The sequence below is a fragment of the Furipterus horrens genome, unplaced genomic scaffold (genome assembly GCF_987537825.1).
Source record: "Furipterus horrens unplaced genomic scaffold, mFurHor1.1.pri manual_scaffold_9, whole genome shotgun sequence".
Classification (NCBI taxonomy): Eukaryota; Metazoa; Chordata; class Mammalia; order Chiroptera; family Furipteridae; genus Furipterus; species Furipterus horrens.
The window spans coordinates 14,657,484-14,680,075 of NW_028327179.1; the positions used below are offsets into that span (position 1 = coordinate 14,657,484).

Sequence of the window (22,592 nt, forward strand, 5' to 3'; positions counted from 1 at the left end):
TTTCTCAGGTTTCCCAAAGGCACCCAGCACACATTATGTACTCGATCAGCTGCAACTAATATTTTTATTTTTTGTTGATCCTGGATCACAAAAACAGCTCAAGCCCTAATCTGTCTTCAGGGGAAAAATTATCTAGCAACAACTGATAAACCTACTGATGGTACTCTTATTAAGATATCAGAGAAACCACTAGCAAAAGAAAAAATATACTGGACTTCATCCAAATTTAAAACTTTGGGACATCAAAGGACTATGCAGCAATTGAAAAGACAACCTACATAATGGGAAAAAAATAATCACATATTTGAAAATCACATATCTGAAAAGGGCTTAGTATCAAGATCATATAAAGAACTCCCAAACTCCAGATTTCCAGCCAAGATGAAGGCCTAGACAGACAGGCTGTGTCTCCCTCCACAACTAAGAAGGAATACAACTACCTCAAAACTAGAGACAACCAGAAGTTCCAGAAAATCGAGATGCATGGAAATCCAACAAAGATATAAAGAAGAAATACTCATTCAAACAGGTGTGACAGTTCTACCTAAGACACAGAGGGGAACAAACACTGTCAAGATGAGGAGACAGAGAAGTATGGCCCAAAAGAGGGAATGGATCAAGGTTCCAGTGGGAGAAATAAGCGATGAGGAGATAGCCAACCTAACAGATGCAGAGTTCAAAACACTGGTGATAAAGATGCTCACAGACTTGACAGATATCCTTAAGTACAGCAAATGCATAAGAGAAGTGAATGCTATGCTAAATGAAATGAAGGAAAATCCACACAAAACCAATGGTGAAAAGAAGAAAACCAGGGTTCAAATCAATGATTTGGAACATAAGGAAGAAAAAATCAGTCAACCAGTACAGAATGAGGAAACAAGAACTGAAAAAATAAAGAAAGGCTTAGGAACCTCTGGGACAACTTTAAACGTGCCAACATCTGAATCACAGGAGTGCCAGAAGGAGAAGAGGAACAGCAAGAAATTGAAAGCTTATGTGAAAAAGTAATGAAGGAAAACTTCCCAAATTTGGTGAAGGAAATAGACATACAAGTCCAGGAAGCACAGAGAGTCCCAAACAAGCTAGACCCAAAGAGGACCACACCAAGACACATCATAATTAAAATGCTATAGGTTCAAGATAAAGAGGGAATCTTAAAAGCAGCAAGAGAAAAGCAGAATTACCTACAAAGAGGTGCCTATAAGACTATCAGCTGATTTCTCAAAAGAAACTTTGCAGACAAGAAGGGACTGGCAAGAAGTATTCAGAGTGATGAAAAGCAAGGACCTACAACCAAGATTACTCTATCCAGCACAGCTATCATTTATAATGGAAGAGCAGATGAAGTGCTTCCCAGACAAGGTAAAGCTAAAGGAGTTCATCATCACCAAGTCATTATTACATGGAATGTTAAAGGGACTTAAGAAAAAGAAGATCAAAACTATGAACATTAAAATGACAATAAACTCACAACTATCAACAACTGAATCTAAAAAATAAAAACAAAATCCAACTAAGCAAACCAGAATAGGAACAGAATCATAGGTATGGGGATCATTTGGAGTGTTATCAGCTGGGAGGGGGAAGGGGGAGAAACGGGGAAATGGTGCAGGATTAAGAAGCATAATCGGTTGGTACGAAATAGACAGGGGAAGTTAAGAATAATATAGGAAAGGGGGAAGCCAAAGAATGTATATGCACGACCTATGGACGTGAACTAAGGGGGCTGGAATTGCTGGAGGGAAGGGGAGTACTGGGCAGAGGGGAGCAAAGGGAAAAATATTGGGACTACTGTAACAACATAATCAATAAAATATACTTAAAAAAAAAAAAACCTCCAAACTCAACAACAAAAAGATAAACAGCTCAATATTTTAAATGAGAAAAACACTTGAATAAACACTTCTATGAAGATATGCAAATGGACAATAAGCACATGAAAAGATGCCCAACATCACAATGAGATAATTTCACACCTACTAGGATAGCTATAAGCAAAGAAAGGGAAAATAAGGAAAACTGGAACACATATGTCATTGTTGGTGGGAATATAAAATGGTACAGCGACTGTGGAAAAGTCTGGCAGTTCCTTAAAAAGCTAAACATAAAATTACCACATGACCCAACAATTCCAAACCTAGGTATATACCCCCAAAAATCAAAGACAGAGACTTAAGTAGATACTTGTATACCAGTGTTCATTTCAGAATTATTTGCAATAGCCAAGAGGTGGAAACAACCCAAGTGCCCATCAATAGATAAACAGATAAACAAAATGTGGTGTATATATATATACAACAGAATACTATTTACTCATAAAAATGATGTTTTGCTACATACCACAACATGGATGAACCTTAACAACATTATGCCAAGTGAAATAAGCCAAAGAACAAATATCGTATGAGTCCATTTATATGGACTATCTAGACAAATACATAGAAAATAGATTAGAGGTTACCAAGGACCAGGGGAAGGGGAAATGGAGAGTTATTGCTTAATGGTCATAGTTTCTTGTTCGAAGTGATACAAGTTTTGGAAACTTAGTAGGAATGGTTCTAGAACACTGTGAATATAATTAATGCCACTAAACTGTACGATTAAAAATGATTAAAACAGCAAATTTTATGTTATATATATTTTTACCAAAATGTGAATGTTATATATGTCCTACACCAAAAGGTTAAAAAAAAAATTTTTTTTAAAGGTCAGAAAGGGGTAGAGACAGTTGTAGTGGTGGGTGGGAGTAGAAAGCGATTAGAAAATGCTTATTAAAATATAAAACAAAAGGCCCTAACTAGTGTAGCTGGGTTAGGCATTGTCCCACAAAGCAAAAGATTGTGGGTTTGATCCCTGATCAGGGGGTATATACCCAGGCTGGGGGCTCATGTATGAGGGGCAACCAAACAGTGTTGCTCTCACACATCAATGTTTCTTTCCTCTCTTTCTCCCTCCCCTCCCCTCTCTCTAAGAATAAATAAATAAAATTTTTTTTAATTAAAATAAAATTAAATAAAAAATAAAACAAAAAATATAATATAAATTGCGGGGGAAACTTCATTTGGAGAAAGTCCAGCCATGGAAGAATGAGACTTTCCAAGCATTATATATATCTTCTGACATCAATCATCACGAGCACTTATCTATTCTAGTTTAGTAGGAATGTAAAAGAAAAAAAAAAAGTACAAGAAAAATCCATTGACAAAAAGTATTTAGAAATGAAATGGCTTGATATATACATCTTTCACATGGTATCCCCAAAAAGCACATATATGTGTATAGAGAACGGAAGATAAAAACAAATGTAGAAAACTTCTTAGCAAATGGTGAGTCTACATGAAAGACATATATATATATATAAACCTTAACAACATTATGCCAAGTGAAATAATCCCTACAATTACCATACAATTATCCTTAACTTTCTGTAGATTGAAAAGTTTCAAAATAAAAGCCTGGGAGAGGAGATATTGTTTATTAAGACCTTTCAATCAAGAGTTATAACAGTATTTGGTAAATAGGAGAAAATTAAATATTTTTAAATCCTTCAACAACAAGACTAAGAGATAAGCACTAGATCTGTTTTTCCTGTACCACATTTAGAGGTGGTACTCTAGGTCAGAGAAGCCTAGCTAGAAAAGACTAGGGGTAGCACACTTAGCAGCTTTTTAAGATAGAATGAGGCTAAAGCCCTGGGAAGTCTGACACCAAACTGATGTGTGACATGAATTATAAAGGCACGGTCTAATCCTCGATTAGAGTTAGGGTTAGGATTAACAATTAAAGGAATATTTGAGATTAATGAGAAACAACTATATGATAATTTTACTTTAACAATATTCTAAATTATCATTAAATATCCCCTCTCACATTTTCTAAAATCAATGTTTTAATAAAATATTACAAAATACCTGAAGGGATTAGCTAAAGAACATATATGTATAACCTACAAGTGTGGCGATGGTCAGAGGGAAAGGGGAGCAGGAGCTGGGAGGAGGGGGGCAAAGAGGGGGAGACTGGAATACCTGCAATAGTGTCAACAATAAAAATAAAGGAAAAAATATATATTACAACATACCAAGAGATTCTTAACTAACTTGCTCCATGCTATAAAATTAGCTGAAAAACCAGAACATACTGTTTCCTGAACTTGAAATTCTTTTAAATACACCAAAACTCCCCTTTTCTCTAGATTCAAAACACAATTTTATGTTTACATTTCATGGGACTGTAAACTTATTAAAGTCATATGTTTATAATCATATGGGAATCCACAGTACTTCTGAATAAAACCCTGCCACTGAAGGTGCTAGCAATAAGAAATCTTTCCCTACTATGGGTCCCTGTGTTCAGAACCCTTAAAAGAAAATTAAAATTGGATGGAGACCATATCCTATCCATCCTGTTTCATCACACAGTAGACACTCAACAGATGTTTGAAAAGAACATCTGCTGAATGTCTGATTCATGCATGCGTTTGGTAGGTTGAGATTGACATGAGGATCAAATTTAGAAAATAAAACCTTTTAAGGTTGCTCTAGTTCTGTTTTAAGCTTCCTATTCTGACAGAAGAAGTCAAATAGTTTGGGGGAAGAAAGAAAAAGAACAGGGAAAGAAAAGAGTGGCAAAAATTACAAAGACACATAAGAACATAGATACTATCAAAACAGTGCCTAGCCCAATTACTTCACAGTACACGAAAACCAAAAGGAGGATATAATGCTATTAAGTATACTAAAGATAGCCTATGGAACACAGGAAGAAAGCAGTGATGTTACCAGAGCCCAAATCCAAGGGGGGGGTGGGCGGGGAATACCCTAGCCTTCTCCTTCCTTCCACTTCCCACACCTGTGCCAGGGCCTCCCATTGCTGGAGCGAGGCAGAAGCTAGCTGATGTGCAAACGTGCAAAACTCCACCTACTACACTCACTGACCTACTGGAATCACTTTCCTTTGAGATACAAAACAAAACAGAGAAAAGGTAAGGAATGAAGTGGGGCAAGCAGGCTAGGCCCAGCACGAACAGCAAGCCTGTACTCATGCGTTTCTATCTTGATTTGCCTCTTACTTATATCTCAGTAGGCTTTGTTGTTTGTATTCTTAATGTGAGCTGCCTAAGGATAACCATGTGTGTACACAGAAAGGGAACAAAATTGTAGTAAAATGCAACACTAATGAAAACACAAGTCTTTAATGCACTGTGTAAGTCAAAAACTTTTCCTTATTATTTTTCAAATTCAAATTGATATTCTACCACCACTATCATCAGCTTAAGGGTATAAGAGAGAAAACTTAGAAGTCGTCACTTTCTGATTATCAAAACAAATCACCTACTGTAAAGCTTTATGCTTTCTTAGAAATGAGTTTATTTAACTATCAGAGCAGAACAGCACTGTTAGTTAAAAGTGGTTTCAAAAACCTCCTAAATTCTATAATTAAATGTACATTTTTAGTACAGCTACCTTCTCCCACTGAGTGCTGAATAAATTATGTTATTCAACAAATATTTTATTACTTCCCTACTTAAGATTGCAAGTCACATTGTTTAGATCTCACAAGTGGATCAATATATGTTCCCATCAAACTTTAAATACTAATTAAACGCGTAGAAACAGATGTATTTTCTGAAGCTTGTATAGCAGAAAACTGAGGTAGTGAAAGTTTACATAGTAAGTACTGATGCTACCTACCTCTCCTTCCCCAGCCTTTTCCTCTCACTTAGATCCCAGACTATGTGGGAGGACTGTACTCTTTCTCTAGGGAATTTGACCAGCTCAAGAGGAAAAACCTAAATACAATGAGATCCAGGATACTCCAAACAAAGAGACACTGATATTGTATAATAACGAATTGGCTGGCCTTTAGCACAGATTCTTGGGAGGTAGCTTCTAAACACTTGGAATTTCCTGAGTGATACGAATGCCTCTGTTATTCATGGTGAGCCCCTGGGAGGTGTCTTGGGGTGGGCCCCTAGAGAGTTTGCCCTAATGAGATGATGCAGGATGAGGGCTATGGATGTCAGAAAGGCCAACCATGTGATCAGAGGGTTAGGGCATTTCAGTGTTGGGGAAAATGGCTAGAAATTGAGTTCAACTCTGAGTCCTATAATTCAATCAATCATAAATGAAATCTCAATGAAAACTCTAACCACAAAAGTTCAGGTGAGCTTCCCTGGTTTCCAATATTCTTAATATTGTTACACATTGATGTTCCAGAAGGGTTATAGGTCATGATTCCATGGGGAAGAAGCAGAAATTTTACATTTGGAACATTCTCCGACCTTCCCTATGCATCTCTCCCTTTGCCTGGTTCTCGTTTTCTCTTAACTATAATAAAACTGTAAGTATAGTGCTTCCAGTGAGCTCTATGAACCATTCTACTGAATTACCAAACATGAAAGGGTAGTGGGAACCCTCAAGTTTTAACCAGCTGGTCAAAAATTGAAGGTGACCTGAAGATACCCAAACTTGTGACTGGTGTCTCAGGTGAGGGCAGTATTGTGAGGGATTATGCCCTTAACCTGTGAAATGCTGCCTTACTCCAGGTAGCTGATATCAGAAGTCATTGCAAATATTAAGAATACTCCCAAGAAAATGTCCCAGCCAGATCACTCTATAGTGCACACCACCCAACAGCTCAACAGTTCCTACTAAGCTTTTAGTGTCTCACTCTTTAAAAAAGCTTCAAAAAACTAAGCTTCACTATATTTGTAAGAAACATAAGAACACGTCAGAAAAGCTATCATTAATAACCTTAGAGAAATAACAACAAAAAAAGAGCTCTTATAAATTAAAAATATGAGAGATAAAATTAAAAACTCCATAAAGGGTTGAAAATAAAGCTGAAGAAATATCTCAAAAATAAAGCAAGAAGGCAAAGATCCTGGAAACTGGAAGAGTAAGTGAAGGACAGTTACAGGGCCAGTTCCGAACACCCAGACACTGAGCAACAGAGTTCCAAAACCAGTGAACACAACAGGAAGGAAGAAATCAAATAAATAATTTAGAAAAACTATCCCAGAATTGAAGAACATAACTTTCAAGATTTAAAGTAGCCACTGAGATCCCAGCACGTGTATAAAAGTAACCCATACCTGGGCACGGCATTGAGAAATTTCAGAACCGTATGGGACAAAGATCTCACAAGCTTCCAAAAAATTAAGTCATATGTCAAAAGTGAAGAATCAGAATACTACTAGTCTCTCAAAAAGAACACAAGAAGCTTAGAAGGAAAAAGAAGAAAGAAAATCCTTTAAACTGCAAGGGAAAACTATTTCCAAACCAGGATTCTATGCTCAAACTTCCAATTAAGCATGAGGGTATGGGGGAAGGGACGCCTTTCAGATAGGCCAGGGCTCAAAACTTGGAGCTCCCTTGTACTTCTTTTTTTTTTTTTTTAATTAGGAACCTACCAGAGAATCTGTTCCCCTATAATAGCATGAAACCAATAAAGAAAAACCCACAGGATTCTAGGAAACAGGAGAGCCAACACAAGAAAGGTAAAGGGAACGGGAAAGGTGATGACGGAATGAGATCACAGAACAATTCACAACTATAAGCCTCAAGAGGAAAACAGACCTGATCAGAACTGATCAGAAGACCTCAAAAAGACTTCTTCAAGATAGAAGAAAGTGATAAAATGCCTAATGTGTCTGAATATACTGGAGGAGATTTAAATAACTGTGGGGACTTTGAGGTAGAAAATTAGATAAAGAAACAGAAATCAATGCTTATTAATTCTGAAGCGGAAAATAAAGACGTACAGGAAAGGAAAAGTAATCATAATGTACAGTAATGAATACCATTAACACAGCCATATTAATATAAATACTTACTATTATTCTAACCAAAATTATGATGGGAAAATAGCAGGACAAGAAAAAAGTGTGTGTGTGAAAGCTTCCTGGGGTAGATGGAATGCAATGCTGGGTAAGAAAGAAAGCTGAACCCCTATCTTGCATAGTGAGAAGTTAACAGATAATGCCTATAATTGACAAATCAAAAAGTAGCTCATAAAGCATGTTATTTAGAGGTTAGAGGCAAACACCAAAAAATCCTACTAAATAATTTCAACTGGCAGGCTCTGAAAAATGGAAAATTTCAGACCTGCTGCGGACTGGAAGAACTTTTTATTGTAAGAATCAAAACACATTTTGACTCTTTAAATACACACATGTATAACTTTAAAAAAAACACTGAGCCCTAACTGGTGTGGCTCAGTGGGTTGGGCGTTGTCTCCCAAACTGAAAGGTTGCTGGTCCAATTCCTGGTTGCTGCTCATGCCTGGGTTGCAGGCCAGATTCCCAGTTAGGGGCGTGCGGGGATCAACCAACTGAAGTTTCTCTCTAGCACATCAATGTTTCTCTCCCTCTCTTTCTCCCTCCCTTCCCCTCTCTCTAAAAATAAATAAATAAAATCTTCATAAAAAATAAAAATTAAAAATTAATAAAACACTGAAATAGAGAACACAAAGTATTCAACTTCCTCTCTCTTTTCTTAAGTCTTAAAATCAAGAAATAACTGGCAGGTATAAAGGATTTAAAACACAGCTAGAAAATGGGATGTGAAAGGGAGAATGGTAATAAATAATACTGGAGTTATAGGCAAATAATGCCTTGTAGGAATTAACAGATGTTATACAACTGATGATCTGTATTGGGATAATTGGGAAAATGTAAATATGAACTAAGTATGATAATTGTATTGTAATTATGTAGAAAAAGATCATTTGAAAAATATATTCATATGGTGCCCTGGCCAATGGCTCATTTGGTTGCGCGTCATACCGCAAACCAAAAGGTCACCAGTTCTATTCCCAGTAAGGGCACATACATGGGTTGCAGGTTCGGTTCCTGGTTGGGACACATATGGAAGACAACCAATCGATGTTTCTCTCTCACACCGATGTTTCTCTCCCTCTTTCTCCTCTCCTTCCCCTCTCTCTAAAATAAGAATTTTTTAAATTTAAAAATGATATACATATGGAAATATATAGCAATTAAACATTCCTATTTCTATAATTTAAATACTCTTCAAAAATTAGACAAAATAAATGTTAATTGTTAAATAAAAGTGATGAATATTTATCATGCTATTTCTATTTTTCAGTACACTTGAATTTTTCATAATAAAAAATCAAGAAAAAATTACTTTGTAAAGACCTAAGCATGAAGTAAAGAGATTTCCATGACTATCTTTTCCTTTCTTTTTCTTTTTTCATGACTATCTTTAAATGAGGATAGGTTAAGGAGGCAAAAACTAGAAATATTCTACAGTTATCTTACCATATCCTGCCATCGAAGCTCCATTCTCGATATCCATTGTGTTCTTATTTTCCTCTGCTAGAGCTTTAACATACCTTTTGCTTAGATCTAGTATTTGTTCACGTAACTTGACACTGCTTTGATGTCTTGGTTGTTGAAAAGTATAGTGGAGTAACATCAATCCCCAAATAAGTCCCAATATAAGTAACAGTAAACTCAATTTCTGGGACATATTTTTTCTTGAGAATGTCAAAATCATTTTTCATGAAGCGAGCAGACTCAGCTGAAAAGTGGTAACTAGAGGCAAGCCACCATAATCAAGACTTAAAGGGAAAAAGAAAAAATGTCCTCTTCCTCCTCCGTTAATATGGTATATTCTTCATCTTCAGCAAGGTTGCCTCCAACTCTCAATTAACTGTAAAATGGAGAACAAAAAAGGCCATTAGTCATAACCTATCTCGGTAACACAACAGACAATGACAGATTTAAGAAGAGATTCTGTAAGTAGTTTTGATTTGAAACTATATCAACTTCTTCGCCAACTTTCTATACCACTCAGCAAACTTTCATGTATTCATTTACATAGCTCTCCAAAATTTTAAAATAGAAATAATGTCAATTTTTTGAAATTATCTAAAAAAAATGCTACCATAATCACAAAATTCTTTGAATGACTTCTTGTCATTCGTAACTAAAATTATGGATATAAGATTTATAGAAGATCTCAAGTCTATTCTTACAGGTCACCAATCTAAATGTCTAAAAGCTATTCCTCTTCCACCTTTAAGAAAAAAAAGGAGATGGCAAATGAAAGTTAGTAATGAGGAAAAGTAAAAGTGATTGAAAAGTCAAAATGCCTGACTGAAAAAAAACCTACATATAAGTGTACCAATATTTGAAAATGTCACTAGAAAATACTATTAATGGCAATGAGATGATCTTAAGAGGCATCCAACCTAAGATTAAAAATAAGTTATAATTTCCAAATTTATACATCTAAGTTTATGCCAGACATAATGACAAGTGTGAAAACAGGTTAGAAATATTTTTTTTATTTTCAAATTTACAATTCTAATTTTTAAATGATTCAGGTATGTATTTTTATGATTTATGATTATGAGGAAAAATGAAAAGGTTATACTTCAATTTTTTTTTAAAAAAGAGAAAGGCAATGACAATCTAGAAAGACATGGAGAGTAATAATGTGTATGAATCACCGAAGTGTCCGGTGAAGAAAACTGCTCAAGGGGTGGGAAAGATGAAGAGGGTAAGAGGACTCAAATATATGGTGACAGAAGGAAACCAGGCTTCGGGTGGTAAGCACAAAATGCAATGGACAGTTGATGTGTTATAGAATTGTACGCTTGCAACTTATACAATGTTATTAACCAATGTTACCCCAATACATTTAATTTTTAGAGAAAGGACTTCCAGTCAAGATGGAGGCATAGGGAAGCATGGCTCGCCTCCTCACATGATCACAACAAAAATTACAACTAAACTACAAAACAACTGCCACCCAGAATGGTCAGAGAATCAAGCTGTATGGAAGTATGACAAACAAGGAATTAAAGAAGTCACATTTAGACGGGTAAGAGGGGAGGAGACGCAGAGACGCAGCGATGCAGAACTGGCAGTCCCACACCCACCTGTGGTGGATAAAAACCAGGAGGGAGACCTCGGGAGCAAGGGACCCAGCCCCACACCAGACCACAGAGCCCAGGGTGCCGGTGCCAAGAAGGTAAGTCCCCATAATGTCTGGCTGTAAAAACCAGTGAGGGCTGGGACAGCGGAAGAAGCTGCAAGATTCTCAGGCATCTCCTGTTAAAGTGCCAACAAGAGAGTTAGGACTTACACAGGCTTCAGCACTGAGGCAGCAGCTGGAAGGGCACCAGGGGCATACTGGGAGAAACTGAAGTGTCTAGCATCAGGGGCAAGTGCTAGGAGACAGCTTCTTCCTGGACAAAACTCCAGAGGCCAGGGAGCGGCACTGTCCCCTCCCTCACAAAGACACAGAGCAGTGACACCACATCTGAGACTCTATAACCTGGTTCACTCAGGTTGCCCGCCCTGCAATTACCTAAGGCTCTGCCCCACCCAGCTTATTGGTGCGCTTTTCTGCAATGGGCCACACTACTCAGAGTCAAAGCAGCTCTACCTACCACACAGAAACAAACACAGGAAGGCTGCCAAAAGAGGAGACAAAGAAATATGGCCCAAATGCAAGAACAGAACAAACCTCCGGAAAAAGAACTAAACAAAATGGAGATAAGCAATCTATCAAATGCAGAGGTCTACCTACTGGTTGTTAGGATGCTCAAGAAACTCACTGGGTACTTCAACAGCATAAAAAAGACCAAGGCAGAAGTGAAGGTTGCATTAAGTGAAATAAAGAAAAATTTACAGGGAACCAACAGTGGAGTGTATGAAGCCAATAATCAAATCATTGGTTTGAAACCTAAGAAAGCAAAAAACAACCAATCAGAACAAAAAGAAGAAAAAAATCCAAAAAGACAAGGACAGGCTAAAGAACCTTTGGAATAACTTCAAATGTACCAATATTCGCATCATAGTGGTGCCAGAAGGAGAAGAGCAAGAAATTGAAAACTTATTTGAAAAAATAATGAACTTCCCTAATGTGGTGAAAGAAATAGACATACAAGTCCAGAATCACAGAGAGCCCCAAAAAAGATGAACCCAAAGAGGACCACACCAATACATAATTAAAATGCCAAATGTTAAAGACAGAGAAAATCTTAAAAGCAGCAGGAGAAAAGAAGAAAGTGACCTACAAAGGAGTTCCCATTAGACTGTCAGCTGATTTCTCAAAAGAAACTTTGCAGGCTAGAAGGGACTGGCAAAAAGTATTGAAGGTGATGAAAAGCAAGGACATACAACCTAGATTACTCTATCCAGCAAAGCTATCATTTAGAATGGAAGGGCAGATAAAGTGCTTCCCAGACAAGGGAAAGCTAAGGGAGTTCATCCTCACCAAGCCCTTATTATATGACATGTTAAAAGGACTTACTCAAGAAAAAAAAAAAAAAAATCAAAACTATGAACATTAAAATGGCAATAAATTCACAACTATTAAGAATTGAATCTAAAAAGCAAACTGAGCAAACAAGCAGAACAGAAACAGAATCATAGATACGGAGATCATTTGGAGGGTTATCAGTTGCGAGAAGGAAGGGGGAGAATGGGAGAAAAGGTACAGGGATTAAGAAGTACAAACTGGTAGGTACAGAATAGACTGGGGAATGTTAAGGACAGTATAGGAAATGGAGAAGCCAAAGAACTTATATGCATGACCCATGGACATGAACTAAGTGGGGGGGGAGAATTGCTGGAGGGAATGAGGGTACCGGGTGGAGGGAGACAAATGGGGAAATATAGAGACAACTGTAATAGCATAATCATTAAAATATATTTTTTTAAAAAGAAACTCTTCAGTTATGTCTAATGAAGTAAAATTCTTTAGATAGAAACATACCTGGAGTCAAAAAGTTCATTTCACAGCTTAATGAAAATAATCCTTAAGAACTTCCAAGTTCCTATATTATGAGCAAGTAACACATACGAATTGTACTCAACTTGATAGGGTATAATCATATAACCGAACTAATATTGTCTTATCTAGCTTGAGTATAAAACCAGAAATACAGTATCAATAAAGTTAGTTCTAAAGAGCATTCAATTACTTTCAACAGCTATTTATTGAGCCAGTATATACCAGGCACTAGGGGAAACTATGGTTCTGCCTTAGAAATTTGGTTTTTTTAAGACAGCTCCCCCTGCCTCCCCTCTGGATGAATATTTTTTCTTTAAATCTTTGGTTGTCGGACTTCCATAAAATTCAATTTTCTGGGAGTTCTGGTTGTTTTTTGTTTTGAAGTTAGTTGTGATCCTTCTTATGGTTGTACGAGGAGGCGAAGCGTGTCTACCTACGCCTCCATCTTGGCCAGAAGTCTAGAAATTTGTTTTTTAACACAAGTACTTTCAACCCTTTTTCTAAACAGCAAAAAAATAAAGCATTTTTAATCTTATGCACAATATCAAAATGCCAAACACATACAATCAATACTCCTCTAGCGGATCTGTGTGTTAAGCTTTGGTAAGTAGTGGGTCTTCCACCCTCTAAGTTCACCTGCCCTACTCCCTTCTCCACACTGCCACCCAGTGCCTGATACACCCGTAATACACTCTGGGCTTCCAAGGTTTGAAGAACACCCATCTACTCTTGTAAGTGTACCCGTCCTCCCAAGCCTCACCACAGGCATGGCTATTCCATTTACTGGGTGTATTGATTACTGTAATAAAGTAAGAAGAGGGTTAAAAATCAGGAATTAACTCCTTTTCAAATCTTCTTCTACTTCTGCTTATTTCTTTAGCTGCCATACATAGAATAAATCCCTTCAAATCTTCTTGAAACAATACCATTAATATCAATACTGAATTACTAAATTTTGCTTAGCAAAATAAGATAAATTTAATGTGGTACTTTTACTACAAAGGTTTTACACTTGATTTGCATTCATAAAGTGAAAATTCGGATTCCCAAGCAAACTTTTTATTTTATTTTACACAATATACATTAAATTTATTCTTCCTTCCTAAATCTTTTCTGGCTCCTTTGTCTTTTCAAGTTTGACCTGTGTGCTACATTATCTGAACTAAGCACCGGGGGAAGGATCAACCAGGGATTTATCCTGAAGCAGTCTCAACAGGGTTCTAAAGCCTGCATGACCACAAAGCCAGAAAAGGAGAACTGAGAACATAACATTCCTAGGTATTCTGGCAAATGAAGATTTAAACAAGAGCCTAGAAAGTTATAGGTCACTATATATATCCGAGGCCAAAAAGAGACTCAAAACCAGAGGCAAGGAGGTCAGTTTTGTTAAATAACAGCAACAACCATTACTACAATCCCTTTGTTTCAGGTTCTGTCCTAAGCTCCTTATATGAATTAACCCACTTCATCTTCACAACATCCCATACTAATAATATTTTCTCCTAACAGGTAAGAAAACTGAGAGAAAGAGAAGGTAAATAACTTACCCAGAGTCATACAATTGGATAGTGGTAGAGACTGTATTCTAATCTCAGGCTCTTCACCACCAGTCCTCTCACTCCCCCTCCACATAAAAGTTCTTAATTTATTAATCCTCTCAATACACAATGTGCACAATCACCACAAATGAAGTCACTGAAGAATCTTTACTTTTTTTTGCCAGCACCGACCCTGGCCTTTGCATTCCTCCGACTTTCTTCATTCTGTTCTTGCATTTCTTTCTGTTTTCTTGAAGTCTTCTTCTCATACTGGCCATGCCTTGCAAGGCTATGTTTGGGTGAATTTTTCTTTGCATAATCCAAGGAATCATAAATCAGGCCAACGCCAGCTGTCCTGCCACCACCAAAATGGGTTCTAACTTGCCCTGGCTGGTGTGGCTCAGTGGACAGAGCGCCAGCCTGCGAACCAAAGGGTCACCAGTTCGATTCCTGGTCGGAGCACATGCCTGGGTTGCAGGCCAGGTCCCAGTTGAGGACGCATGAGAGGCAACCACACAGTGATGTTTCTCTCCTTTTTTTTTCTCCCACCCTCCCCCTCTCTCTGAAAATAAATAAAATCTTTTAAAAATTTTTTTTAAAAATGGGTTCTGAATCCAAACACAAAGATGACATCTGGTGTGGTCTTATGCCTTTCAGCTGGTTTTCCCCAAATCTCTGAATTTCTGTTTTTGGTATTGGCACCTTCCCAGGATGAAAGACATCAATGACCCTTTGTTTCCACTTTAGTAGTCTGTTGGTCATGAACTTCCTGGTCCAGATAGTTAAGGGAAAGGCCACTAAGAGTCCTTTATAGCAATAAAACAAGAGAAAATTTCTGAGATGTTCTAATGTCCTAAATTAAATTACTGCAGGTTGGGGGAGGAAGGGACAAGGGAGGTTAATCAGTAATAGCAGGAGTGGGAGATACAAAGCAACATAAGACTGCTCACATTCCTGAATGTGTGTGGAAACTCAAGAGTCTGCCTCCAGGCAGGCCATTTCAGTTCCCAGCTAAAAGGAATACAGGACCACCAGATGCCACCACATCCTGCTTCCTCATGAACATTCCAGACTTGGACTTTGCCCACAGCCAATTCAGGAGCATCAAATCCCGGTTCCTTAAGGACTATCCTCAAACTTCCTCTGGTTCCACTCCCCACCTCAACCCTTATCTATAGCAAATGTATATTCTTTCAAAATAACTTACATCTTTTTTCTCCAAACCCACTGTATAAAACAGCCCCATCAGCTCCAGGACAGTAGGTAGGCATGTTCGTCCTCTCCATCTAGCCCTGCCTCTGGTGGTTTAGATTGCATGTCCCAGGACCCGGCCCTTTTTCTGGCTAGCATATGCCCCAATAAATCCTTCCTTTCAAGACAACATTTGGTCTCAAAGGTTTTTGTTGAACAAAAAGCAGTAGCAGAAACTGCAGTGGGGACAATGAATGACAGAGTTCTTATGTGCCTGATTCTGAAGTAAACACTTCACAAGATATGTCACTTAATATTTGCAATAACCCCAAAAGAAAGTTGTTGTTATTCTCACTTTAAAGATGATCAAATTAAAGTTTAGAGAGGTTAGTATGCCTAAGAATTTTATCCAGGCCAACAGGCTTTGTAACCGCACAGAAACTCCATTTCTTTAACATGACCCTTTCTCCTCGCTGTCCATCCACTCCCTTCCTTAATCATTAAGCTTTTAGGCCATCCGATTCTGGTCAGCATCAAACAGAACAAAGTCTCAGGTCTGCTGAACACAGAAAACAGAGTTGGGTCAAGCTAAAGACAACACCTTGCCTTCAGTTGTGTTTCAGCCCCAGGACCATGAAAGCAGAATGACCCAGTGGGCCACACCCTCCCAAAACCAGACAAGCCTCAGCTGACAACCGAGAGAAAGAGAGGAAGAAAAACACCCATGTGTGAGTGTGAGAAAAACACGGACTCGCTGACTCCTGCATGACCCCGACTGAGGAACTGAACCAGTAACCTTTCAGTTCACAGGCCAGTGCTCAATCCACTGAGCCATATACCACCAGGGCAGAAGTAAAACACTTAATATGAAAAGGGTTCGTCTTTGGGAATAGCAAGAAGGTGAGAAATTGGGAGTAGTTAATCCCACTCTACGCTACGGAACTACAAAATGGAAGCCAAAGAATAAAGCGGGTGCAGGAGCTACCAAGAAGAAAGGATATCCTGGAGCCTTCTCCAAATTAAAAAGATTGCCAGGAGCCAGCTTATGCCTCACAAAAGTCTGAGCAAGACTAAGGCCCATGATGATTCTCTGAAACAATCAAAGATTCAAGCAAGCTCAGCAGAGATGACTAAGATCCCTACAAAGATACAATTCAGCCTTTGGTTTCATCTCAGAAAATGCTTCACTTTAAAATGACCTACAGAGTTTTTTGGAAAATCCCAATGCCAGGTCATACACCAGATCAATTAAATTAGAATGTCTGGAGGTGGGAGTCAGGCATCAGTATGTTTTAAAGAGCCCTACTTTATGGCCCTGGCTGGTTTGGCTCAGTGGATTGAGCGTCGGCCTGCGAGCTAAGTGTCGCTTGTTCGATCTTCCAGTCAGGGCACATCAGAGAAGGAAAACTCTGACTCCAAAAAACCTCCGCTGCCTTGCGGCATACCTCTTCAGGGGAAAGGCTAAGGGAGTAAACCCCGACAGAAAATCCGGAGCCGGAGTCCCTAAGGCGGTTTGACGTTGTAGTCAACACCGGCAACTCCTGCGGCGCACCTGAAGCCAAGCTGTATTGACTCCGTCTTTCCCTTGGGCCCTTCAGCTGCGAAGAGAGGGGGGGTCTGCTGCATGGGCAACAGCAGACCCTCCATATCACCCTGCCCAGGCTCTGTAGCTTCAGCTTCACTGCAGAGGACACTCCAGCGTCATCGCAAGATGTCGATTCAACACGGGAGGAGACAGATACCGTGTCACTCCCGAGTCGGACTGCACAGCCATTCTCGGCGGTGCAGATAGACTCTTAAGAAGCTACACCATCGTCTCTCGAGACGGACGGCTGCCGACGACGACGACTTTATGCCAGTGCACAGCAAAGTTTGGGAACCATTGTTTAAATCTCTAATTTCTTCATGAAGCAGCAATGATAGCTATAGGTAGGGCCATTAAAGTCAGTTACAAGTCTGTTCATCGGCTATGACACAAGGTTCCTTACTTGGACCTACCTACAATGACCTTGAAGGGGAAGGGTTAAGGGGACAAAAAAACAGGTGACCAATGCTGGACCCCAAGTCATTCCTGCCCAGGTGGGCTAGGCCCTATAGTTACTAGGCAGGGGTGGAGATGGAGTGAAGAGAAAGGAACATCCATTGATACCACTTTAGTTCCCAGGATCAATATGAATACACTGTCCTATTCTCTGAGAAGTATTCTGTGATTTCATAAAGGAAAAAAGAAGAAATTGTAAATTCTTTAGCAACTACAGGTCATTTACATTGGTTCTTTTAAAGAGAAATAATTCTAAGACTCCACCTTTAGAAAAGAAAGGGTACAATGTCTTATTTTCCTACAATGTTCAAAGCTGCAAATGACAGAGGAACTAATACTTGGAACCTCCCCAATTTTTCTTTGTTTCAAGTACTGGTCCAGCTCCTGGAAGGACACTTAGGGCAGGATGGAGAAAACAGCTAGAAACCTTTAGTAACAGGCTTATAATGAAGCTAAAGACTTACAGCTACCACCTAGCATAGAATTTATTAGAGTCCTTCCTCCACCAAAATAGTCTACAATCTAAACACCTTTTAATCCTAACTTCTAGGCCACTACATTGTCTATTGATCACTTAAAAAATGGAACTTCAAATCTGTCATAAGTAATAACTGGAGAATTTTTAAAGGCAAAAAAATGAAGTCATCACTTTTACTATTAAACCTTCACAATTATTATTAATTTTGATCTAAGATAGATTCCTGAATATTTTTAGGATTCCCAGGGGAAAGTTCTCACCCAACTGCAGAAATTACAAAAGGAATAACAGTCCATGTGGCCCAAAGGTAGAATTACGGAGAAGAGGCACACATGGCTGGTGTGGCTCAGTGGGGCTGGGTTTCGTGGCAGAAAGGGAGAGGTCACTGGTCAGGCACGTGCCTGGGTTGCGGGTTTGGGCCCCTGTTGGGTGCATGCGAGAGGCACCTGATTGGTGTTTTTCTCTTGCATTGATGCTTCTCTCCCTCTCATTCTCCCTCTATTACACTCCCTCTGAAATCAATAAATAAAATCTTTAAAACAAAAAAACGTATCCTGTAGAGTACTAGAGCTGAAGAAGGGTAACTGACAGTGGTCCAAGTACCATCACCTCCATAAAGATTCCTGCAGCTGCTTCATAAGTGGTTTCCCACATTTCTCTCCAACCCCACTACAAGTCATTGTCCTCACTGCAGCTAAAATGTTCTTTCAAAAACAAAAGTCATGATTTGAATAGTTACAATGTGAACATTTCTCCAAAGGAGATATGCAAATGACCAGTAAACACATGAAAAGGTGTTCAAATCACTAATCATTAGGGAAATACAAATTAAAACCACAATGAAACACCACTTCACATCCACTAGGATGACTGTAAAGGACACAGAGTACACCACCCCAAAATATGCCACTTTGGTATAAGGGTTATTTTGAGCTGAAGATAACTGATAAACAGCAGGTGCAGGAAGGGCTCCCTGCCCTCCCCCTTTTTACCTAAAAGATCTGAATTTACTGTGAGAAAGGTGAAAACATTCTTATCACAGGAGACAGGGAGGAATCTATACCAACACAACTTACTAAGACAACCTTTATTTCCCATTGGTTTCCCTCTCATATTTATCTTCCCACAATTTACTGCCTCCAGGAACTCAAAACTCCTTCTCCTTTATCTTGTCACATCTCCACATATCTTTGTTTAAATGGTATAAGGTCTGTGGCCTAACTGCTTAAGAGTTTTCATTTCTGTGGTGCTCTATATTTGCATATGAAATAAACCTTTTTCTTTAATTAACCTGTGTTTTGTCAGTTTACTTTGCACAATCCAGACACTGAAACTAAGAAGGTAAAGGAACAAGTATTTTTCTTATAGCTTGTGGGGGTTCAGAATGAGTCACCGAAAGATGTGCCTCTGTTGTATACAAGGTGTGTACGGAAAAAAGTCTAGCCATTGTTAATATAATGAGAATGGTTTATGCCACATCAATGTAACCTGGCAGCCAAGGAGAGTGGACTGGAACGCACATGCGTGAAGAATGACAACTTCACTGTACTGGTCAGTGGGGGCAGTTGATGCTGTTGAGTGAGTGTGTGTCCTGTGTTGCTGTTGTATTTAAAATGACTGAGCCAGTAGAGCAACAATCCGCATCAAATTCTGCAGTAAGCTTGAGCATTCCTCTGCGGAAACTATTCAGATGATTCAGAAGGCCGCAGCTTCTGGTGATTCGCAGCTCATCACGAGAATGCATCTGTTCATTCATCATGTTTAGTGCAATTTCCTGGCAAAAATCCAAATCACCCAGGTGGCTCGGCCCCTCTACAGTCCAGATCTGGCACCCTGCGACTTCTGGCTTTTCGCAAAACTAAAATCACCTTTGAGAGGGAAGAGATTTCAGACCCTCAATGAGATTCGGGAAAATACAACAGGATGGCTAATGGCAACTGGGAGAACTGTGTGAGGTCCCAAGGTGCCTACTTTGAAGGGGACTGAGGCGTCATTGTCTTATGTACAATGTTTCCTGAATCTTGTATCTTCTTCAATAAATGTCTCTATTTTTCATATTACATGGCTGGATACCTTCTGGACAGACCTCATACAGACTATTTTGGGCTAAGGGCAATTTTAGCTTCAGGCTCAAGAGAAACTTCTGCCTCTCCCTTTAACTACTCAGAAAAACTTGAATTAGGGGCCTTACCCAGAATGAGATTAACTATAAAGCAGGACAAACTTCTATTTACTAAGCATCTGCTCCTATTACCACCCTGCAATGACCCTTTAAAGCCCCCAAGGTACCTTACTTCATCCCTAGCTCAGGATATATTATATACCCATGTTCCAATTCCAGCTCTAAACTTCACCTGCATGTGGGGTCTCTGACTATCTCTTGTTATAGGGAACCAGTCTGCTTGGCAGTGGCGAATGTAGCTCAGCCCTGGTCCCGAAAACCGACAGGCGCGAGGCAGCACACAGAACCCAGGTCTGCAGACCAGCTTTCCTGTGGGAATCAGGCCTGCATTGTATCTAGGCAGCTTTAAAGCTTGCTTTTGCTAAAACTCCCTCACCCTAAGGTTGAGAACAATAGATGTTTAGCATGTAACCTTGAAATAACTTCCTAGGGTTTATTCTGAGCTGTTTCAAGGACAGGATGTGGCCACCTCGCCCATCTTTATCATCCCTCTGCATGCACAACATTCTCTTTTTGTCTATCTGTAAGCTATAACCATTTAAAGTAACTTTAGTATGATAATTTATGACTCTCTTGGATGTATTCCCTGAGAACGGTAATAAAAAGCCTGTCTAGGCCAGGGTCGAGGCGCTCTCACCTAGAGGGTGGCCACTCTGTCCCTTTTCTCCACAGGATTCACTGAGTCCCTGTGCATTTATTCCCCCACCCACCCACCCACCCACAATGCGGTGGACCCTGGTGGTAGGAGTCCATGACATCTGGCACTCGTGAACAGGGACTTGAAGAGGCTACAAGCCGTTGTTGTGGACAACACACCAACTTGGTTGGAGAGAGCGCCTCAGCCCAGGTAAGGGCAGACTACACGGAGTGCTTTTCGGTAAAGTCATAGGGTGTGTTGAATATAAGAGAAACAGGGATTTCTTCTTTCAAGCCACCCCTTGCAGTCCTTTCGGCCTTTTCCCTCTGTCCACCCACATAAAGAAAGAGCATAGTTAATGAGTGTTTCGGTCTCCACCGGACTCTAAAGATTGCTTTTAGGAAGCAGTCATAAGCTTTTTATGAGAACATTTGGCACTTGCCAAGCTCTGAAGATATAAGGCACTTCCTCCCCTCAGCTCGAGAAATTGAGTGTTCCCATGTGAGTCGGAACCTTGCGATGGTGTCTACGTTTAATTCCTGAGACGTGAAGGGGCCTTACAGGGACCTCCAAAACAATTTAATATAATTTCTGGCTCATCCGGGGTTGCACAATATTAAGATTGGTCACTCAAGTGCTCTGAGCACCCCCTCACAGTTTTAGATGCTTGGGGCAGAAACCAAGACCCATGAGCAAGGTTAGGGCACCCGGAGTCTCCAGCAGCCCTCCCCGACCGTTCCATACCAACAGCACATTTTTGACCCATCACACAGTTTTCCCCAGCAGTTAGCTAGTTAAAATTCAGCAAGAGCTGTGGAGATGGAGAAGATGCAAACTGAAAGCAAAACAGACCTTCTTGCTGGACAAGAATGGGCTCCAGTTCATCCAAGGAGCAGAAAGTTTACCTGCGTGTGCTACAACAGCTCCTCCAAGGAGCAGGGTGTATGGTAAAAAAACAGCACTTAATTCAGCTTTTGCAAACTGTAAAGGAATACTACCCTGCTTTTCCTGACAAAGGGATTCTAGATACTGAAATTTGGGAAAAGGCAGGTAACAAGCTAAAATCTCTACAGGATAGTAGTTGTCTATTAAAGTCCATCTGATTAATTTATTGCATACTGCCGCAGGTCAGAGCACTGCGGTCTCAGAAAAACAAAGGAAAAGTAAGGAAAATAACTCAGATTTAAAGGCACTGCGGCTGTATGCAAGTAGGAGAGGGGGAGGGAGAAGGGAACATGCGGAAATTTGCAATCCCTGTCAAACAGCTCTGCTGGCCCCTTCCCCTGGGATCCTGGAAAGCCACAATCGCTCTCCCCACCTCCGATGGCTAACACAGGTCCCCCTACTCCTGCCTGACCCAAACCTTGACAATTGCTTAAAAACTAAGGTTCTGTCTAATAAAATAATTACATATTACGGTATATTATTCAAATACTCAACTAATATTCAAAAACTCATGTCTCTCAATGCTAACAACTGGATTTTTGTCAGCCTATATTAATAGTATATACCTTTTATTACCACTTAAAATAAATAGTCAAATACTATTTCATAATATATATTCCTTGGTTGACAGAATTTCCAAGATTTAAAATTTAGAGGACTTCCTTATAGCCTTGAAGTATTTCAAAGGGCCCCTGAAATATCTCAAGGATTTTTATTTTCTTCTTACCAAAAAGAAGATTCTAGACCAATCAAGCTTAATACATTTTAAAATACTTGGAAAGCTTTGTCAAATAAGAAAATTAT

The 22,592-nt window shown here is 39.3% G+C and overlaps 1 protein-coding gene across 1 annotated transcript in view; it reads right to left on the reverse strand.

Moving 5' to 3' along the window:
* The window catches only part of CCDC126 (coiled-coil domain containing 126), a 33,278-nt gene that overhangs the window by 2,885 nt on the left and 7,801 nt on the right, over positions 1-22,592 (reverse strand). The window contains exon 2 of the mRNA XM_090287804.1: positions 9,287-9,680. Within this exon, the coding sequence (XP_090143930.1) occupies positions 9,287-9,524 (238 nt within the window). The 5' untranslated portion in view covers positions 9,525-9,680. The remainder of the gene's footprint in view (positions 1-9,286; positions 9,681-22,592) is intronic.